The 18484-nt window shown below is 37.1% G+C and overlaps 1 protein-coding gene across 6 annotated transcripts in view; it reads left to right on the forward strand.

Moving 5' to 3' along the window:
* SWT1 (SWT1 RNA endoribonuclease homolog) overlaps nucleotides 1-18484 on the forward strand; it is a 35384-nt gene that overhangs the window by 16117 nt on the left and 783 nt on the right. For 5 of the 6 annotated variants that reach the window (XM_057427420.1, XM_057427419.1, XM_057427422.1 and 2 more), the window contains 6 exons: nucleotides 174-312; nucleotides 1359-1504; nucleotides 2872-3080; nucleotides 4606-4734; nucleotides 12807-12873; nucleotides 13752-13816. In XM_057427420.1, the coding sequence (XP_057283403.1) occupies nucleotides 174-312; nucleotides 1359-1504; nucleotides 2872-3080; nucleotides 4606-4734; nucleotides 12807-12873; nucleotides 13752-13816 (755 nt within the window). The remainder of the gene's footprint in view (nucleotides 1-173; nucleotides 313-1358; nucleotides 1505-2871; nucleotides 3081-4605; nucleotides 4735-12806; nucleotides 12874-13751; nucleotides 13817-18484) is intronic. The other variant, XM_057427423.1, reaches the window with a different exon arrangement.

The following is an 18484-nucleotide window of genomic DNA, read 5'->3' on the forward strand; positions in this document are numbered from 1 at the left end:
TCTAATAATAAACTTGTTAAATTTGATTATAGCATATTTCTGAGGAATCGTTGAAATTCTACTACAGCAAGCACAAATCATAATATTTATTGAAGAACAGAGCAGCTGTGAAATGTATAGGATTATGTCTACATGAAAATCAGCCTTTGAATTTATAACGTATTATCTTTCAGATACTGTATCTGAAGCCACCATGGACATTAGCAAGCTTGCTGAAGTGTTACAGAAAACACTGGGTGGCTGTTTTTGGTTATATTGTGCCAAGGAGTTTGCTTTCAACTATTGAATGTCTCTATGGACACCTTTGTACAGGTAAGAATCTCTGAGAATGTTAATTATGAACTTATAGAAAAGTCACACTGTTCTGGTTTATTAAGTACAGAAGTTATGTGTCTTTTCAAAGTATCTACTTCTGTATGTTAAAATAGTAATGTGTTCCATCTTCTATGGCTTTTGTTTTGGGGTTTGTTTTTGTTTTTTTTTTTCAATATGAGACTGTCCAAATGGAGCCATGCCTTGGGCAGTCTAATCTACTTTTCTATTGATCCACAATTATTCCCTGGATGGGTGACAAAATCCCAACACTTTTTGTAGCCTTAAAGCCAGAATTGAATTGAAGAGCTGTGAATTGTATTAAAAAGAAAGACCTTATGCCAAGTTCAGGTATATCCAGGCTCTGGTCCCAGATGGTCCAAATATGACCTGCAAAAATAATAATAATAATAAAAAAAAATCTCTGAAATGCTTGTGGGTTTCTTGTTGACTTTGGTTTGTATGGACATTATCAGGCATGTGAAAATTTACTTCAAACATCTGTTATGTACCTGCGAAAATCGGGGGATAAACATTTAGTAAATATATGTATTAATAGTAACCAAAGTCTCTATTTTTAAACAGCAAATAGTCTTTCTCTCTCCTTTGCCACAATGTTATGTGTGGCAAAATGATCTGCATTTGCCAAGTAAATTATGGAGAAGTAATGACTGCTTAAATATGATGAGGGTAGGGAGGCTTGTTTTCAAAAATAGCCAACAGAAAAACCCTGAAACAAACCCTTTCATTTATTTAAAGATATCTTTAAGAATTTGCTTTGTACAGACATACCTTTTTTGGGATACTGCTTTTGGGATATGTTCTGCAGAATTATTTCAGGTATGGCAGTTGATCCTGTTGCCAGATCCTGGGATAAATGGTGAAGACTTGGCTAAGAAGTGATTATGTTTCACACGTTGCTCTTGAGAATGTTTTATGTAATACTTAAGCTATTTTCAAGGCTTTTTATGTGCTTCAGTTCAGCTATTTGATTATTAAATATGCCTTTTTTTTTTTCACTCCCCATAATAATGTCTAAATACCAGGTAAACCAGTTGACCCTTCAACAGTGTGTATCTTGCTCGAGGAATCCAAAAAATTATTCCATGCTTTCAGTTCAAGGTCAGATTATAATGGTGTACTTCCTCAAGCTTATGCTGAAGTGAATAAGCTATACCAAACACTTACAGAGGTAAGGGGAGCTGTAGTATTTGTTCAGCTAACGTGTTCAAATTGCTCTATGTTCGTATTATAAACCTGCCTTAGATTTCTAAATTATTTCCATAATTTCAACAAATTATTGCAGGAAATATTGTTTCTAGAGTGTTTTTGCTCTAGACCTCAAATTTAACTTTTTAATATAGCAAATATCTGCCTTTATGTATATGTTTGGTAGACTTTCTGGTTTGTTTTTTTTCCCCTAATATAAATGTGTTAGTATTGGGGGGTGACTGAAAATCATTATTTAGCTGTTTTCAGGAAAAATGTCTTAGTTTTCCATTGTGTTTGTAGTTGATGGAAAAGGATGTTTAAGATTAAAATTGTTGTTTCTAGGTCTGACATTGGTCCAATACTATTATTCCTAGTATATGTTCCTAGTGTGCTATTTCAGCTTTTGTTGCCTTGATAGCTCTGGTGCTACACATAAAGAAAAGACTTGTTCTATCATGTACTTTGTGATAGTCATTGGGGGTGTGTCCTGACACCTTTTGTATTCTGAGAAGTATGTCTTCCAGCTGATTTCTGAGTTGATGTGAAAGAAATTTCAGTGTCTTGGTTTGTGGTTACTGTTAGTTCCATATGTAATGGCATGAAAATGGGATAATGAGCATGGATGACTTGAAATATTCCTGTATAGGGGAAAGAACACGGGTCAGAATATCTTAAGAAGTTTTTTTCAGTTTTGGAGAAAGCTGCAAGGGAAAGGAAGAAGGTGATCAGAGAGATGAAGGAAGATCTGGGAGTCTTGCTTGCCTACTGTGCTGTAACTTCAGTGCGCATTGCAGTCAGTCACTTAATTCACAGTTCTGTGAACTGTGCTGCTATACGAAGCAGGCTTTCTGTCTGAAAACTGGTTTTGTCCTGTCCTTGTCCTGGCAATTGTTTGACTTCACAGAGAACTGCTCTTATACAGACTAGGTTTTGACAGATCTGTTTAAGACAAATTTTCTGAACCAGTTTACCAAATGATAACATATTGTAAATACTTTGTGCTGTTGCAGAGGAAAATGTTGCGTGATACTGAGTAGAGTAAGAAGCAGTTCTTGTTTATGCCTGCTTGTCATGCCTGGGAAACTTTGGCATAAGGCTTCCCTTTGCTTCAGTTACCTATCTGTATAAATACCAATATATACATATAGAAGAAGGATTTAGTGAAAGACCAAAAGATGCTTTAGATGCAGAGACCATATTCTTGTCATAACTAAAAGATAGTTATGCTGAGAAGAGTTTAGTCCTGCTTTTTTGAGCATTGCTTTAAAAAAGATATAGAAGTGTTTAAATTCTCTTAAACTGGGAGCCAAATGCATTCATTATTTATTTGCTAAACTGTTTTATAAGGTGAGGTCAGACAATGAGCAGGATTTATCAGAAGACATCATGGTTCTTTCAGAAAATGCTGTATGTGAAAAAATGGAAGCAGTGACACCAAATCTACAAAGCTCTGAAGAAAAAAAGTTACATCCAAGCTTTCATGCATCTCAAGAAAGCAGGCGCCAGGAAATCTGGTCAGTCCTTGAAGGTGTATGGAATACAATAAACTTGTACAGGTATGTTATGCTGGAGAAGTTAAAACTTCTATGTAACCTTAGATAATTTTCAAAAAAGCACACTTTAGAAATTGCCTTTTTCCCCCCCCCGTTTTAGAGAAGATGCTGTTAGTCATGTAATTAATCAAAATTGTAAAAAAAATTTTAAAAAATATCACACATCTTGTCACACAAAGGAGTTAGGAGCATGCAAATTGTTATGTGGATACACAAGTAGTTTGTCTAGTCTGCTGTTCTTTTTCTGGACAGTGGCTGAAGTAAGTTGCCTGAGAGAATGGCATTGAAAACTCTGTAAAAAAAAAAAACCACAAACAACAAAACAACAAACAAAAAATCTAATCAATTTGAAATACAGTGTATTTTCTTGTCAAGCAAAATCTTTCACTGTATAAAATCCACATGCAGAATCTAGTGATGAATTTCCTTTCTCATATAAATTTGAAATTGCAGGCAATTAAACTCTAGGTGATTTACTATTATTTTTATTTTGGTTATTTTTGAAAAACCTGCTTGAAAATCACTGAGATGCCATACTTTCAGATACTCTCACAAAATCTGAATAGATACTGTGTTTTCTTTTTGTAGTCTTAATCTGAAATCTTTTTGAAGGAGGGGCTGGTTTCACAGAGGAGCTCTGTTTTTAGTGGTCTGTTACAGACTTGCCTAATAAACAGTGATAATAACTCTACCAATGCCATTTCTACACTGGCATTTGAATATACTGTACAGTTGCACCAGCATCTTGGCTTACACCAGTACAGATAAATCTGAATTGATGTCAGCTTGATGTGGTGTTTGGGTCAGCTGTGTGGCAGAGAACAGTCTTAATGTGGTCTATTACTGGACTACTAACTGTGAACTTCAGGGTTTCATATAGGCATTGAGGAACAGCTCTTTCAAGTGTACCACTTTATAATGAAAAGGCAACTGAACTGTTGGCTGTTACTACCTGTTAAGGACCATACTGTGAAAAGAGGATAAAATTTTAGAATCAGAGGTCACTTCACACTCTTCTTGCTCATGTCAAGAAAGTACTACTTACCTTGCACCTGTGGGGATAATTCTTCATGGGTGCGCTGGAGCTCATCCTCCCAGTGCGACCATTGCAGGGAAGGTGTCAAGACCATACCAGTAAATCTGGAAAAGGAAGCTGCTTGAAAAACTGATGGAAACTTTGTTGCTTTAACCTAACACTTTTCTTCTAAGAAAGGCAAAGTTAGTTGTATGCAGGTTGTGCCTGAAGACTTTCATTCTGAAGTGAAGTTTAGTGAGAAGTCAAAGGTAAAAGTTGCCAAGGAAAATTTTAAACAGAGAAGTACAGTTGTAGAGTGTGGTCTTTCTACCATTTATTATAAGACTATTTTAGATAATGTGGTTTTATTATAGATTTATGTTTGACCTTGGTGGTGTTTTTTTTTTATTAGTCAAAATACAGTGCATACAGTAGATACTAGGTTTCTCTGTATTTTGCTAATTTTTATTAACAGCTTTTCAATGTCTCTTCTTTGTTCCCTTTTAATATTAGTATTGAAATTTTCCAAAAGTTGGGCCCTGGCACGGTAACTGTGACTGCAAAATCTTCATTTGAAGAAGCTCTTTTAGGTCTGCAGAAACTGATGTCAGCTGTGAATGATATCCGTGAAGGAATTAGTAGGTAAGCATTTAAGCTCCTCATAGCAGCGAGTGATAGTAAGAGTCACCTAAAGTCATAAAAGTCACTGAAATATTTTGATGCCAAACTACAGTTTATTGTGTGTGGTTACATGACTTTCAGTATTAAAAAAAAAAGCATAAAAGACCATCCCTGCATTAGTAGCATTATAGCCTGCATGCTGTGTCTGATTATTTTACATACAGCGCACTAATAGCGGGATAAATCCTATCAAACAGAAATGGTGGTGATACCAGAAGACATTTTGTATTTCTCTTCGGTGAAAGCTACTTACCTCCTGTATTTTCCTTTAAGCAAGAGTTCTGTAAAAGTAAAAATATCGGAGAAATTTATTCTACAAAGATATACATTATTGCTAAGAGCCATTAAAATATCTGGATCAAAGCTAAACAGGATTCTGTCAAGTGGCATTATTTGAAATGGAGAGGCTGTTTTCTGTTCCAGGTGATTCCCATGACGCTCAGTAACATTGATGAAATAGCTTTAAAAATTCCTTTAATACTCTTTAAAATTTTCTTTTGTACCCGTAAACTGAAATACATTATTTAGACATTCAAGAGGATTCTCAGAGTGGAGTAATTTTACTGCGCAGTTGCATTTGGAAACGCCTGCCTCGAGTTTGTTCCGTAGATTTGCAGTAGGTTCCGCAGACTTGCAGTAGGTGGCATCGTGGAGCAAGGAATTCAGAGAGACACTGACATGTACCCTTCTGATTTAGTCTTGAGTGCTTAGAGCTTAGAGACTTCTGTGTAGGTTTTCGGAAGAGTCAGAAGTCATATTTATGAATCATTGTAGGTTTGTGTATATTACAGAGTATTTAAACAACAAAAGGAAGGGTGAGGCTCGTTTTGCCTAAGTTATTCAGCATTTCTAAAACTGAACTTACAGTATATTTTTTTTTCTTGAATTTTGAAAAAATACCTTCCAGTGGCTTATAGTCAGTCTAAAGGTATGATTGCAGAAAAGGAGGTATCTGGAGAAAAAGTAGTGAAGAAGTTCTAGCTGGAATATTTGGAGGTAATACAGCTTTTGGTGATAAAATAAAACTGTGGGTTTTTTTTTTTTCTACCTTCTATTTCTTGCTGTCCAGAACAAAGGAGAGAGAAACTGATCTGTGAAAGTTTGCAAGTTTTACAAATAAGTTACATTGAAAGTGCAACTGCATTAAAAATTCAGATTTCCAGATTGTTAAAAACAGAAAAGCACAATCACACTTTTTGAGATAAATGTGTGTAGTAACACCTTTCCTCATTAAAAAAAAACCAACAAACCTACATTAGTGGTACTGCCAGTGAAATTACTACAGCAATTCTTCATGACCAGAGGTATGTTTATGACAAATCTGGTCTTCGAGCCTCTGTCAGAGACCATGTTTATGACACATATAGATAGTAAAAAAATTAAATAATAATTAAAAAAAGCTATTTTCTGGAAGAAGTTGTATTAATGGCTTTTGCATCTTACCCTATTTTTGTATTTTTGTCATACTATTATCTTTGCTTCTTCCTTTAACAGCATTGGTAGCAGAATGGTATTTATACTTTAGAATACTGCATGCCATAAATGTTTTACATTATTTCAGCTCTAAAATGAAGACAATAACTAGTGTGGTTGTGAGTTGTGTATAACCAGCCTCCTTCTTCCCTTGAGTAAATACAACTTCTGATTGAAAGGTTTGGGTGCACCTCTAGGGAATTTTATGTGTCCTCATGTTTCCTGCTCGAGTTACTTTTAGATAAGAAATCTTTGTTAACAGAAAAGAAAAAGAAAGTTTAGTCTTTGGTGAATTGATAGCTATTTATAGTTTGTTTTTTTTCATCTGCTGACAGAAATGATTGTTTTGTTCACAAGCCAACTCTAAAATCACTCACAATTTACAGCATGTATTCTTAGATACAGTACTTCTAAATATTTGTACTAATACAGCATCAGCTGTATTAAAACTATCTTTTAAGATCTCAGTAGCACAGGTAAGCATTACTGTACCAGAACTGATCACTAAATTGAATATTTTGGGATTAAATAATATAAAATCAGTTTTACAGTTTTACTAATTTAAAAACAAAATTCTACAGATGCAGAGAAACTGTTTCCTCTTTGTTTATTCAGGTGATCAGTAAAGGAACTAGTATTTTCATGGTGTCTAGTTAGAGAATTGTCTTCCTTCTCTCAGACTTCCATGGCATTTAGTAATTTCTATCAAAGTCTAGATTAAGAGCTCTACTTCCACATCTAGTCTCCTTCTGGAAATAAAATGGAGTTTAACTCCTAGTTCAAAAAGTATCAGACTTCCCTATCAGCAGCTGTTTGATTTTTATTTTTTTATTTGCTTAGGTGAAACCTGAAATGTTCTTGAGCCGCTAAAGGAGAACAGTTGAATTACTTCACATGTAAATTTCAATCTCAAAGTGCTGGGCTTTGTGCAGTGTCCCATAGTAAACAATTTGCTGTGAATAAGAAATTGACTGTTGGAAATACCACATTGAATCATTATACAACATGGAGTGTGGTTCCCTCTTCCTTTTCTTAGGGGTAGATATGGCTAACAGTGCTACCTACCCATCAGCTATCTTCTGATCCCTGAACAAGATGTGTAACATAATTTGTGTAACTCGTGAATTGTGAGCAAGAGGAGGTTTTACAGCATCCATGGAGCTTTTTAACCACACAGATTGGCACCACTGAGAGCAGGATTACGGTTAGATGACGTGTAAAGCATCTTGTGGAGAAGTGTTGTGTGTAGAAATGTCCCTCTCCAGGTGTCAGCACTGGTACAGGAACATCCTCTTAGTTACTAAGAAATCAACTACTTTACATCAGTAATAGCAGTTTCAGAGCTTATCTTTCTGTAGTATTGTATCCTTTAGTTTAATTATCATGTCTGATAAAGTTGAACATGCATAGTATCTGACAGAAGGTTTTCTCCTAGTTCTATCATTTCCTTTCCTACATGGATTCTTTGCCATCTCCTTTTATATTTGATCTTGCCTACAGCCTTCTCTGCTGCCAGGGCCAAAATCTGTCTTTCATACTTCCTCCTATTTTAATCAAAGCTGTAAGAAGTGTAAAAGTTTCAAGTACTCTGCCTCTGCCAAATACAGCTGAAATTGGCCAGCACTTCGCAAGGTGCAGGGCAGAGGTGATGCTGTGGCAGCTGCTTAAGCCTTGTTGCCTTCAAACCGTTCCAGAAAGCAGAAAAATTCGAATAAATGAGTTAGCATGATAAAAGGTATGGTCCTTTCTGACCTTGTAAAGCTAGAGACTAGGCATCTAGGCAAAGCAGGACTAGGATCTGACATCTGAAGTACTTCCACAATAGAAGAAAGCATGAACTTGACTTCATGTTGGAAAAAAATCCCTTATTCCCCAATAGGTTTATGTTGGAAAAAAAACTCTGGCATGTATTGATCATTGTTAACACCAGTTTGAGTCCCTTATTGCAGTGCAGTGTAACGAGAATTTGTTAGTAAGCTACACAGAAGTTTGGTTTTCCATTTCTCATCTTTTTTGCTTCCTGATATTCTGACAGTGAGGTTAAATGGGGTTTTTAACAGGTTGAGTTGCCTTTTATACATTTAAACCATATGGCTTTTGATTATCTACACGGATTTGTTGAATTGGTTAATGCTTTATGACAGTCTTACCAGTCTTACGCCACAGGCAATTACACGGAACTGTTAAAGAGGAATGGCTCAGTGACAGATGCTGAGGTACAGGGGTTTGCCCAAATTTGTGATTACCCCATAGTCTCATAGGACTTTTATCTGTATGCTTTACTTGTCATTGCCCAGGATTTTAGTGTCTGTGAGCAGTTGGCAGGCTGACCTGCTTTCACTGCCAGATTGTCTTGCAAGTTGAGGTTTTTTTTTTCCCTTCTATTTTATAAGTTATTTTGGCGATCCTTTCCGAATAAGCTTTGTTTCTTTCCCATATCTTCTCAATTTACAAGTGAGGAATCGCAGCATGAACTATTTCCTATTAATTTCCATTTTTTTTATCATATATTACACTTCATACGTGCATTTAGCATCCAATTAGTGACAGGACAGTAAGTAAAGAACCATTCTGAGTGGTTTGGAAAGCTCTACTGCTTATGAGATGGCAGTGATTAAGTCTGACTCTGTCCATTGTCCCTTCTGTCCCAAGAGCAGTACCTAAGCTCTGTTGTGTAGCCATTGATACCCATAGTAACTTTTTGTGTCTTTCTATGACATGCTCTTCAATACCTTGTGCTAAAGATTTTAAGAAAACTGCCTGGAACCATGTTATATAGGTTTTAGCTTGATCAACAAATTGCATTCTAGTGGCAATCCAGGTTTCATGTCATCTAGCATCCTTGCCAACACACCTGCTCAGTGCATGATGTTTGGATTAAATCAGAGTTGAAGTTCATAACATGGAGTCGTTTTGTAGTTTGGTTTTGCATGGCTGTGCTGATAGGATAGGCAAAGTGGATTTCCAGTCTGCTTTTGAAATCCTTTTGACGTCATGTTTTGAGAGAAGAAAAAGCAATGGCTAATATTGCAGTGGTCACAATACTGAGATTTACATTACTCATTAGAAGCATTTACGTAAGAGCCCATTTGCTTCATGTATTATTAGAAGGTGTTCTTTAGTCATAGTTCTATAGCTGAGGCAGACTTGATTTCACTAAGAAACTTTGGTGTAAATGAGATCAGCTTGATTTAATGTAGTGGTGAATGCAGCGTTGATGTGCATGCAAGCATGTCTGGATTTCCCAATGTACATCATCTCTTAAAATTTCTGTTTTCCATAACACAGAATGGTGGCTACAGGAGAAGAAAGAACACAAAATGATTAAAACCAGTAGACAGCAGTGGTAGTGTGAAATCATTTCTTTGCAGACACAAATGTGTTGCTGATTTCTACAGAAAAATATATTTGAAGAGTGGAGCTTGTCTTCCACTTCTATTTAGTTGAAAACTGCAATAAGCATGTTTTATGAATGCTGGCCTGTTAAGAATTTGTGGGGGAAGTTATGGTGCAAGCTTTTTGTTCGGCCAGCTTCTTTCCAGTACTCCATGTGTAGCAGCGGTTCTTCCTTGAAAACAGCATGTCTTTTCTTTGAAGATATTGGAACATTTTGAGTCAAATGTCAGACATCTCATTTCATGTTACAAGTGCAGAAGCAATTGTTGTCATAATCCCAACAAACACCATGAAATAAGTTACAGGATTTAACATTGTTACTTGTATGCTTATTCTACTTCAGTTTTTGTTTGTTCTTTTCCCAAAGAACCAGAGGCACAGCTGGTTTGTACATCCACCTGAGGTCTGCTATCTTACAGTGAGCTAAACCGCTAATGTTAGCTGTTTGCTAATATGCTTTGATCATCAGTACAAAAATAAGTATGATTTTTCAATTTGATGCCCTGACGAAAAATGAATAAGAAGAGTAGTGAAGGGTACTTTATTAAGTATCTAAGGTGAATTGTTTAGGAAAATTCAATGGAATAATTTTTAAGTCTGTAGCATCCTAACTGGTGTCAAGATTCTGGTTCTCTAGTGATTGTTGGAAAGTGCTCCCTTCAGTGAGAAAAGATCAAATGGAGCATGTACAGTGCTGGTGCTTTCATGGTGTTAAGGGAAAGAACATGTAGGTAGCATGTTGGCTGCTTTCATACAGTACATTTAAAGATCTGTGCAAAACCAGGTGTCTAAATGTGACCTTCGATTTATAGTCTAATATTGCTTTGAAAATTGCTTTCAAATTAGTTTTCTTTAAATGTAGCCTTGCTAAGAACTGTGGAGTGAAACTTGAAGTTTCTAGACACTTCTCTCTCTTAGAAGGTTAGAAGTCAGGTGAACAGAGAAGTAGCCATGTGGAGATGCCCTATAGTCAAAGAGAAAGGCAGCACCATTTAATCCTGCCTTTGTGCTCAGTCTGTTCCTTCACCTTTTTGTAGCTTGCATGTACATTTTCCATCAACAAAATCCAGAAGCCCGTAATTAATACAGATCCTTCTCTCACCAGCTGCCCGTTCCCCTCACTCTCCATCCTTCCTAAAGAAAATTTAACCTGGCTCAGTTTCCTAGCAGCAGCTCAACTGTGGCAGCATCCTTACATATCCAGCAGTCTTGCATATGTGCACGTCAGGAAAAATACAGTGATGAACGTATTTTGTCCTGGCATATTGTGTAGCAACATGTAATGGGCATCAGTAACGTAATATCTTACCTTTAATGTTCTGTATGGTTCTGCATTCAGTTTTATTAAAACAAGCATGCAAGTTTTCCTCCTTTTTCATAAAATGGAAGGCATGAAATAGTGATATAAAAATCATCAGCAATAGCAATCCCACTTTCCCAGGTTTAGGTATACTCATTTATTTATGTTGCAGATGACTGGTCTGATAGCTAAAGCTGATGTATTATCACATACAGACAGGGTTGCTGGCTAATGGCTACATGGAGCTGGTCAGTGGGAATCTTAGCTGTGATGAAGTTCAAGCTGCCAAGATTCCCAGCGTTTCAAAGGATACTTGCCACATTGTCTCTGCTGGGGTTTTATGCTGTCAGAGTTGATGGCTTTCTCACTGAGGCAGCAGCTGACGGTGTATGTAGGAAAAGTGGCCAGTTGGTTCTCTTGCCGATTTCTGGTTGGCAGGTTAAGTGTTTTAGTTTAAGAAAAAAAGTTCTGAGTGCATGTTCCTGTGAAGGGGGAAAGAATGTGGGACTGATTTTTGTAACAGTGATTCCTATGTGAAATCATGATGAAGATAAGCAGTGAACTTCCAAGTTACAATAAATCCTGCGGTGTGTCACAGTCTTCCAGCCTGTTTAAAAGACAGGGCCTTTTTCTCCTTTAACTGGGATTTTAACTTATTCTGTTAGTTTTCTGGGGGTTTATGTTGTTTTTTTTTTTTTTTTGTGGGTTTGTTTGCATTTTGTTTTGTTTTGTTTTCCAATTCCTAATTAATTCATTTATGAAGGCTTACAGTTTGTAAAGGGGAGGGTAGGGAGAATGTGGGCACTTTCCCATGGGAAAGTAAATAGAGCTTCCCAAAAGATTATTAGATTATTCCCCTCACAGACACACCCCCAATCCAAATCCAATAATTTTCTTAATCTTTAATTACTTAAGGCAGAATTTTATCAGTACTTTTTAATATATGTAAAGTGTTACATGTTTTTAATATACATTCTAATGTACATTTTGCAATGTTTAGGAGGGTTCTTTTTTTCCTAGTGAATGCAAATGAAGTTATGCTGAGGTATAACTGAATCACATCTGCTTAAATAGATTGGGATAATTAATTCTTGAGAGAATAATTTCCTTATTGGGTCACTTGTGAAGCCTTGCAGAAAAGGGTGTACATGTCTCAGAACTTAACAACACCTTACAGAGACATCAAAGCTGATGCTTTTTTCTTTGGGTGGTGTCTCGGCTTTAACATGGTGAACAAGGACTAGGTTTTGGGGAAGGCTGAGATGTCGCTGACTGCTGTGTGCATCTGTGGCTAAATAAAATAGCAGTATTTCACATGATACTGGGTTCTTCATAAAGACACCTCTCTTCAACTGTCAAATCCCATTTTCACCTCTCAGTGGGCGGGAATTGGTTATTATTAGAAGTAGCAAAAATGGTATGTAAATTGTAGCATTTGAGCTGCACACTGGAGGGAATGAGTTAAAGCTTTAGCTAGTGTGGGAAAGTTTTGTATTGCGTGCCACTTTTCTGTTGTTCCACATCCATACAGCAGGCTTTGCTTATGTGAAACAAAAGGCTTTTTATTATTGCTGGTTTTCTTCCTGTCTATGTAGAGAAATTGCTCATAAAAACATCAGTTGAATTTTTAATTAGGAAGAACCCTCATAGAAAGTCCTCACAGACATAATAAGCTCATTTAATTCTTTTAGAGGAGTGGAAAGGGATAGGTGGAAGGGAAAATTCTTCAATGATCATAATTTACTTTTTGTTTAAAGAAATTAATTAGGGGATTTTTTCCCATGAAGCATTTCTGACTATTTTTACCTCTGCCATAGAATTCTTTTATACTTGCTTAAAATATCCCGAACCTTTTATTTTTCAGAATTTTGACCCCAACCAGTAGTTTCCAAGATATTTGGGCCCTCTATAACTTCCTTATAAGCAATGAGGTATGAAGTTTTCTTAAAGTTTTGTCAGATACACTTAAGTTACAGTTTTTTATTTAAGGTAGTTATGAGCTTGGGTGTCTCATCGTTGTGTTTCCACTAAGCTAGAATTTTGAAGATTTGCTGTCATTTATTAGGCATTGGACATAAAACCACATTTTTTTGCTTGGCACCTACCAAAAGGTATTCAAATCTCTACTGGTATTTGAGTTACTTCCTTGATGTTCTGAGCACTCATTTCTTCTGAATGACTCGCTGTTGAGAGTAAAAGCCTCAAAGCTGAAGTCACCAAAACATCCCTAATCTAGTCATTTCGAGAAGAGAGAGAGCACATTGCATGAAGTAGTTCTGTGGAGAATATTGGCTGCAGTTCAGAGGAAAAAAGATAAATTGAAATTACCAGTTATTCATGACGTTTTAACTAATCTGTGCTTAAAGATTTTAAGAAGAGAAATTGAAATGAATGTTTGCAGTAGAATAGAGGTATTTTTCTATTCAGTATATTATGTATTCATATTTGTGGTCCTCTCTTATACAGGAAAATATATTTGGGGTTTAGGCCTATACTTATATTTATGGAATTAACACAAGTCAGAATTTATTTAATGTGCTATAGGGTAAATTAGGAAGGGAAAAAGAATTATTTAATTATTTAAGGTCTTTGAAATGGAGCTGGAGTGATATCTATCACACCCATTATATGCAATTATGTTTGTAATATTAGATTTTATAATACAGAACAGGACTTTTTAATGTAGTGTCTCAACTTGAGAGCCTGTTAGGTAATATGTTAACCATATCTATTAACACCAGCTGTATAATTTTAATCTATATTTGATACTTGATAAATAACTATGTTAATTTTTTGTTCTTTGTTTTAGGTAAATAACAGTATGAAATTCACTGCTGAGGAGCTTTATGAGTGTGTTTCACAAGAGATATATCGGTAAGTCAGTTACTGACTACATCCGATAGGGTTTGAGACAGCATTTTAGGACGTACTGGATTAACCAAAGTGCCATAAGAGAAAACATTTGGATAAATAAAAAGCTGTCATTTGTAGGAGGGACATAGGGAAGATGAGTGGGGATGTTTTTTGCCATTCCCCGCCTTTCTTTTTACAGAACATCTTGTTACGAGAACTTTGCTTAAATCAGCAGAGGTAAAAACCCAAATGATTCTCAAGTCAAACTAGGCATATCTGCTCTGCAGTTGCTGTGTTACACTGGCCATCATTATGAAAGTTGTAATTTAAGCCATTGTGTGTTACTAAGCCATTTGTAAGTAAAGTTAGAAAGAAAAGGAGAAACAAACATAAGATTCCAAGTCCTTGTTTCCATTTTATGAGGCTTTTTCGCAGCTCAGCCACAGGAAAATAAATGTTCTGTTGTAGAGCTAAGTTAAAGGCTTTGAAAGCAATCTAAAAATGAGTGGCATGCAAACATTACAGTTCTTTACAGTAAAGGTTCTGGCTTGTACAAGGTCTTTTTTTCTGAATTTGTGTAATTGAGAGCTTGTAAATCCAGGTCCTGTAGGGTTTTTAAAATGCCGTAAGATTTTTTTTTTTAATAAATCTTAAGTGGATAATAAAAGGCAGGTAAGTATTTTCTTTGACATTGCTGTTACATGGATATGAGCAAGTTGTAATTTGCCAGGATTTGAAATGTGGTTCTGTGTGAAAGGCTTGCAGATTATTTTAATCTGAGTAGGCAGATTATTCTAAAAAGCTTTCCTTTCCCTGGATTGATACCAGTTTCCTCAATCTTCTATGAATTTGAAAGTGCAAATTGCAAGGTCCTGAGAGAAAAATTTTGCAGGAGGGAGTGATTGGACTGTGTATCAATGGAGAAAAATAGTTCAGAAGCTTAATTGCGTTGAGTTGATGACTAGCACTTCTGTAGTTCTCATATTTTCAAACATTTGTGGACAGCTCCATCATGTCTGTATTAAATCTGCAGTGTACGTACAGCCTTTGGTGGTGTGCTAAGGGTAGACAGGGAGATACAGTTTTTTGATGCTTGAAAAGAAAGATGTCCCTAGGTCTGCATTTTATTAGAAAACCTGAGTACTTGGAGCACTGTTGTGAATTCTGTGTGCCACAGTAGGTTTCATGGCCAAAACAAACATTCTCACCAGAGCTTTGATTTTCTGGAAGAGTGGTACAGAGTGACAATGATTTTTTTGTTACATGAAAGTAATGTCCTTTGAAAACATATAAAGGAAATTAAGCAAAGGTTAAGATCTGTTGCTATAAATTCAGTCCACAGATTTTCAAAGTACTACTTACGTCTAATTGTTGTTCCTGGTTCTTACAGCAATGAACCTATTAGGTATTGCAGAAGTGAAATAAAATATTACTCCACCCAATAAAACAGAGATGCTAAATGAAATCTTAAAAGCACTCAATTAAAAAGAGGTGTGCCAAGAGCAAAAGCACAGGAAAGGAGACTGCTTTAAGGCTGGCTGAATTACTTGTGCTTTGGCAGAAACATGCTGAACAAAGCGTTTCCCCTTGCTTCAATTACCAGTGAATGTTTTTACTTCAGCCTGGCCTCTTAATTCTCTGGGAGATAAATTCCTGTCTAGAATATTTGTGTTCTCACTGTTCCTTTTTCAGGATATGCCAAGGTGCTCTCATCTTAAGAATTTGATCCAAAGGGTTTCTTCTTGTCTGGAGAAGGAAAAGGACTATTTGGAGCTAAATAGCCAAAGCTACATGCAGAGTTCTCACTGCTTTTGTATCCCTAAGGGTTACTATGGGCTTTGGTATCACAGCAGCATTTAGAGGATGCCAGCCAATGACTAGAGTCCAGATCATTAGGATATAAATGGAACAAAAATGCCCCAGAGATCCAGTGTAACAATTCTTTGCATCTTCAGCAAATTCACAAAGTAAGTTTTTCCATCAGAAACTCTTAATTGACTTTATTTTTTTCTGAACTTGCCTGGTAGATTCCAGTCTTCTTCCATAGATCTGAGTAGTGTTGACCCACCTCTCCTTTTCTGGTGGGGTGCTGTGTCCCATGTCTCCCTTTCCTTTCCCCTCCCTACTCCCCTCCTTTCACATGTCCCCTGTCTTTTATTGGTAGAGACTGAGATCTGGTGAGATTCTCCAACGAGAAAAATCACCCACTTTACTGAGTTAGATCTGTCACAGTTAACATCACTATTATGAGGCAAGGCAGTAGCCTGTGAGGAAAGAGACAGAATTATACAAAGGTGGCAGAGGGCAGGCCTGGCCACTGATTTCTTCCTCAGTCCAGATTCTTCAGGCCTGATAAATTACAGAATCGTAGAATAGTTAGGGTTGGAAAGGACCTTAACATCATTTAGTTCCAAACCCCTGCCGTAGGCAGGGACACCTCACACTAAACCATGAAAAGCCTAGCCTGGTGAGTCTTAATTGAATTCGTTTTTTGCCTTCTGAATAGTGGGAACACACTACAGTCCTGAGCTGCTTCAGCAGAAGAATTAGGTAGATTAAGGGAGGTTTAGTTAAAGCCCTTGTTTCTTCCTCTGTCCCTCACTCCCCATTCAAGTGGGCACTGTGAGCAGTAGGGTTGCTGGGTTGCAAGGGAAGTTTCAGAGAGATTGCTGTAGCTTGCATGGCAAGCAGCTAATGTGAATTCTTAATTACCCAGGGTACACTGTTGAGCAGTGAGCAGTTTGTATCATTTAATAAATGGCAGTTTGATGTAAAAGGTAAGTGGTAGAAAGAAATATTTTTTGCAAGCCTATGATCTTGTCATAACTAAGAAAATCTAGTTTATGGAGGGCTGGGTGTCCAAGTAGATTGCTTAAAAGTAATGTATGACTCTTGCACTGCTCTTCTTGCTATTCCATCTGATGCTTCTGTCTTATAGTAAACTAGCAAAGGAGGTGGAGGTGACTGTGTTGGCTGGTGGTTGGGAAGATGCCAATGCCTCAGGTCTGAAATGGGCAGTGACATGGGTGCCAGCATGCTTGATCCCTATGGCCAGGTATTCCGTGCTAGCCAGGGAGAGCACCCTGTGCCTCTCCTTGTCCTGCCAACCATGGGGCCAGATTCTGAGCGTGGTGTGGTCAAAGCAAGGGTTTGGTGTATTGTCCTGTTACATAGGCTGTGGCAGTGAAGCACAGGACTGCTCTCTGAGGGTACTAGCTGCACCAGCTGCAAACCTCATCCCCTTTTCTGATTCTTGAGAATCTTTTTCAGTGCCTGTGTACACCCCTTTCTTCCAGCCTGGCACAGCTGGGTGTCCCACACTGGCATCACATGTTTCAATGGAAGTTATCCACAATCCAGCATGCACCAGTGTTGTTACTGAGGGTACAGGAACAGCCTCTCTTGGCCTGACTAGCTTTATTTCTAGTTAATACAGTAAGTTAATACAGTAGTTTGATTCACCTCTTGTACTGTTCTTGGGTATAAAAGTCTGCATGTGATATCATACTATTTATAATTTTAACTGTTACTTAGAGACCACTAGAATGATGTAGGGAAAATTTTAATTGAGGTAAGGGTAATGAAACTGATGAGACACTTTTCTGTGCTAGTTTTAAGAGCTCTTAGTGAAAGCTTTTCAAGGCACTCACTGCCGCAGAGGGTTTATAACTTGTATTGCTGAGGCATCTCGATGTTCTCTCATTCTGTATTCAGACTGGACTGATAGCCCAAGTAAGTATACTGTGTGCCTACTACTGGCTGCCCAGTAGTACTTAACTCTCCTGTGTCAAAACTGAGTCAAGGTACAGTTTTTAGCTGGTGAATGACACTTGTTCATTAGGAGGATGGATGTTCTTTTGTCAGCATAGCTGTGCCAGTGCTGATTATTGCCAGAGAAACGATACACATTTAGACTGCTGCTTGTGATAGAATTCATCTGCTCTATTGGGCTGATCTCCCAAGCTTCTGTTACCTGTGAGAGCCAAAACATACTGGGAAGATAATAAGGTGCATTTCTTTTTTAAAAGCATCCTTTAATTTGAATTGTATTAAATATATGTGTATATGTATAGTATTGGGGTTGCGTGGCAAGCTTTGATTTATTTTCCTTTTCCCCTCACCAGTTGGAGTAGCAAATATGCTTGCAGAATACTCAAGCTTAAGTATAGAAATGAGGATTTGGTTGTTTTTTTTTCTTGCTGTTTAACCATTTTTAGTTTACCATCTAATTCCAAGTTCAAATAGAAAAACAAGAGCAGGTATTTTGGCTGTTTCACAGCTGGGAAATAGGCAAAACTGCACAGGGAAGACTGATCAGTCTGTGTGAGTAAATAAAAATGCACCAGGGCCTGCAGCAGTTCAGTGTCTGTCCACTGATTTTTATGAAATTGGACACGGGGAAGTGACATCCTGGATCTGGTCATTTTGCTAATAGCTATTGAACCGCTCTGAGGGATGGAAGCTTTGTTTTGCTTTCTTTCAGAAGAACATTGAAATTAGAGAGGTTTCTCATGTGTTCAACTAAACTGGCTGCTATTTAAACATCTGGCACTGTTTGCCAGCCTGACGTATGTTCCAAGGCAGGAATCACTGTGGTTACTGTAAATGCATGCTTAGGGGAGGTTTTGGTTTCCAAAAAAATGTTACAATACTTTTTTCTGAGTGTCCCATGTTAAATATTTGACCATA

Source organism: Pezoporus wallicus, unplaced genomic scaffold (genome assembly GCF_028554395.1).
Source record: "Pezoporus wallicus isolate ANWC-B61680 ecotype Strahan unplaced genomic scaffold, APGP_CSIRO_Pwel_v1 scaffold_7107, whole genome shotgun sequence".
Lineage (NCBI taxonomy): Eukaryota > Metazoa > Chordata > Aves > Psittaciformes > Psittacidae > Pezoporus > Pezoporus wallicus.